Source organism: Lycium barbarum, chromosome 2, assembly GCF_019175385.1.
Source record: "Lycium barbarum isolate Lr01 chromosome 2, ASM1917538v2, whole genome shotgun sequence".
NCBI lineage: Eukaryota > Viridiplantae > Streptophyta > Magnoliopsida > Solanales > Solanaceae > Lycium > Lycium barbarum.
Genome location: NC_083338.1, coordinates 79,970,964 through 79,973,545, shown reverse-complemented (window position 1 = coordinate 79,973,545; position 2,582 = coordinate 79,970,964). Strand labels below are relative to the sequence as shown.

The following is a 2,582-nucleotide window of genomic DNA, read 5'->3' as shown; positions in this document are numbered from 1 at the left end:
CACGACGACACTAAAACAACCAGACATCACAATAAAGAACACTATTTGACAGGGGAAACAACCCCAACAATCCATTTTTGTAACAACTCTTTTAGTCACTCTCCTTCCTTAGCTATATTTTAGATAATAGCCAAAATATAATAAATGGGCAGTCAGGAATTTTGCCCTGCATGTGTTTTTTGACAAGGTAACATATATAAAGTACTTTCTTTTGGACCAATATATATATATATATATATATATATATATATATATATATATATATATGCTCCCTTAGATTTTCTACTGGTCCATTTTATCAAATTAAGTGAAAATTAATTGTTCTTTTTCAAGTTATCCCTATCATTACATATCATTTGAAAAACCTATTCGTGTACTAATAATCAAAGTTAAATTTTCAAAGTATATTTGATAATAATAACTTAATAATATAAATACTTTCTAATATTTATGCCTTGATGTTATTAAAGACGTTGCGAGATGTAGATCCGTTTATTGCGACTAGTGCTGAGTCGTTGGTGAGTTTTCCCACCGAGTCGTGAAAATAATATTTATCTATTTTGGGAAATTTTAAAAGTAAACAGTTTTGCTACAGTTTTGGAAATTATTATGCTACGTATCCAAATATACAATATTATTATACCTGAGAAAGCAATATACGTAATGTGACAACCCTATGTAAACTGTATATTTAAGGAGAGTACAAAATGCAAACTCAACAAATAAAAGAATACAAACTGAGCTAAAAGGAAAGCTCTATCTTACTGAATTTCCAGCAAAATGACATAATATTTTGAAAGGCATTCAATTGCCATAAATAAAATATTTAGATCTTCATAATGAAAGATCCTATCAAGCTAAAGTTGAGAGAGTTAAATCATTCCTAAAAGTTTTGAACTTGTGTACTACTTTGGCCTCCTTTTGGAATCGGAGTCATGCTTCCTTTGTAAATTATAACTCGCATACTTTTCAGACAACCATGAAAATTCAATTCCTTGATTTCATCGGAGTTAAGATCATACAACATCAAATATCCACTTTTGCTTTGGAAAAACAATAAACAGTCCTTCCATATTGCTAACGGAGATTCAGTAGGAAGACCTCTAATTGTGTATTTCTTAATCCAAGATTCATAAACATTATAATCTTTCATTATCCAAATTTCCATCAAAATGTTTGCTGGATCAATCATGGGCCCTAGACAGGGGTAACAAGTCAAGCATAGAGACTCAGTCAAGATGAGGAGGCTATGAAGTGTTCCACTTGAAAATTCACAAGTATTAGGGGGTTCCATATTGCGAAATATTTCGGTGCTCATATCAAAACAAAGAATTATTGATTTAAATTCTCTTGAAGATGTAATCCAATGGTAAGCTTCCTTATAAAATATCGAAGAAGTCAACCAGAATAACTTGGGCAACTGTTGATCAACATGATCCAATTCTCTCCAAATATCAATACCCAATTCATAAACCTCGACCTTTTTCTCTCCCTTTTCAGGGTACCCGAAATGATCTTCCGTGTAAACTTGAGAAATTCTAAAAACTTTGAAATCATTAACTACAGAGTCTAAACCAAACCCGCCACTTTCAATGGATCGATAAAATCCCTTTGGAACATCAAAAGGGCTCGACGGCAGCAGTCTATAATTTCTAGTAGATGGATTGAACAAGATGGTGGTAATTGGATCCATCAGAGCAATCAAACCATGGCTAGGACCGATAAGTTTATCACTGGTAATACTCAAACGATTTGTCATATATGGCACAACTAGATCTGGATAAAAGAATTTCATGTAATCTTCACAATCACTAGAAAGAAAAGAAAATATAGCTTTATATATTTCAATATCTTCTTTAAAGGAGCGCTTCAAGAGAATGTTATCATTTGTCGAAGTTGTTGTGTGGTTGAGATGAAGATTGATGAAAGTTGAAGATTGTATGAGAGTGAAAAAAGTTTTGGAGACACATTTGAATCGCAAGAGAAATTTCACCGGAAGCCTCAAAAGTATATGAATGACCACATCTCCAGAATATTTCTTCATGATTCCATCTGTCATCATGTATTATGCACAATCTAACCATCACTCACTCTGTAGCATGATGATTCTACTCAAATAATAAATGAATAGCTTTAGCAATATACTGCGTGGTATTTACCATTTCAATTAAATTATATCCCAATTTTTATTCCTCGCTAGTTAAGATCCACAAATAACTAAGCATTCGGCGTTCTATGGTTCCAAAAAGTTTTCCAATTACCAATTTAGTTTCAATTAAAGTTACACTAATAATTATTGATGGCCCATTAATTTACTCAAGAGCCATATCATAAAATAAATGAATGGTTAAATAAATGGTCAAATATTATTTCTTTTCTTTTAGTGAAAACTTCATTTTAAAATGGCTAATTATTTCCTCTAATATTGTTCAATCAAAGGCTTTCAAGTTTCTTCTTTCCTCAAATCCTTTGAAGGGTGAGTGAAATATTAACCGGCATCTAGAAGAACATATTGTTAGATACATTACGTCTCACTTTTTTACTCTTTACTTGTATTTTAAATGTATTCAGACAACCTTATA

At 31.7% G+C, this 2,582-nt stretch overlaps 1 protein-coding gene across 1 annotated transcript; it reads right to left on the bottom strand.

Moving 5' to 3' along the window:
* Nucleotides 1-687: 687 nt before the first annotated feature.
* On the bottom strand, nucleotides 688-2,164 carry LOC132620694 (F-box protein CPR1-like). Its single transcript, XM_060335182.1, has one exon. The coding sequence runs from the start codon at nucleotides 2,060-2,062 to the stop codon at nucleotides 884-886; it is 1,179 nt and encodes a 392-aa protein (XP_060191165.1). The 5' UTR covers nucleotides 2,063-2,164; the 3' UTR covers nucleotides 688-883.
* Nucleotides 2,165-2,582: the final 418 nt, after the last annotated feature.

What these genes read in the sequence shown, in the direction of transcription:
- LOC132620694 (XM_060335182.1), bottom strand. Translation starts at nt 2,062, where the DNA reads ATGATGACAGATGGAATCATGAAGAAATATTCTGGAGATGTGGTCATT.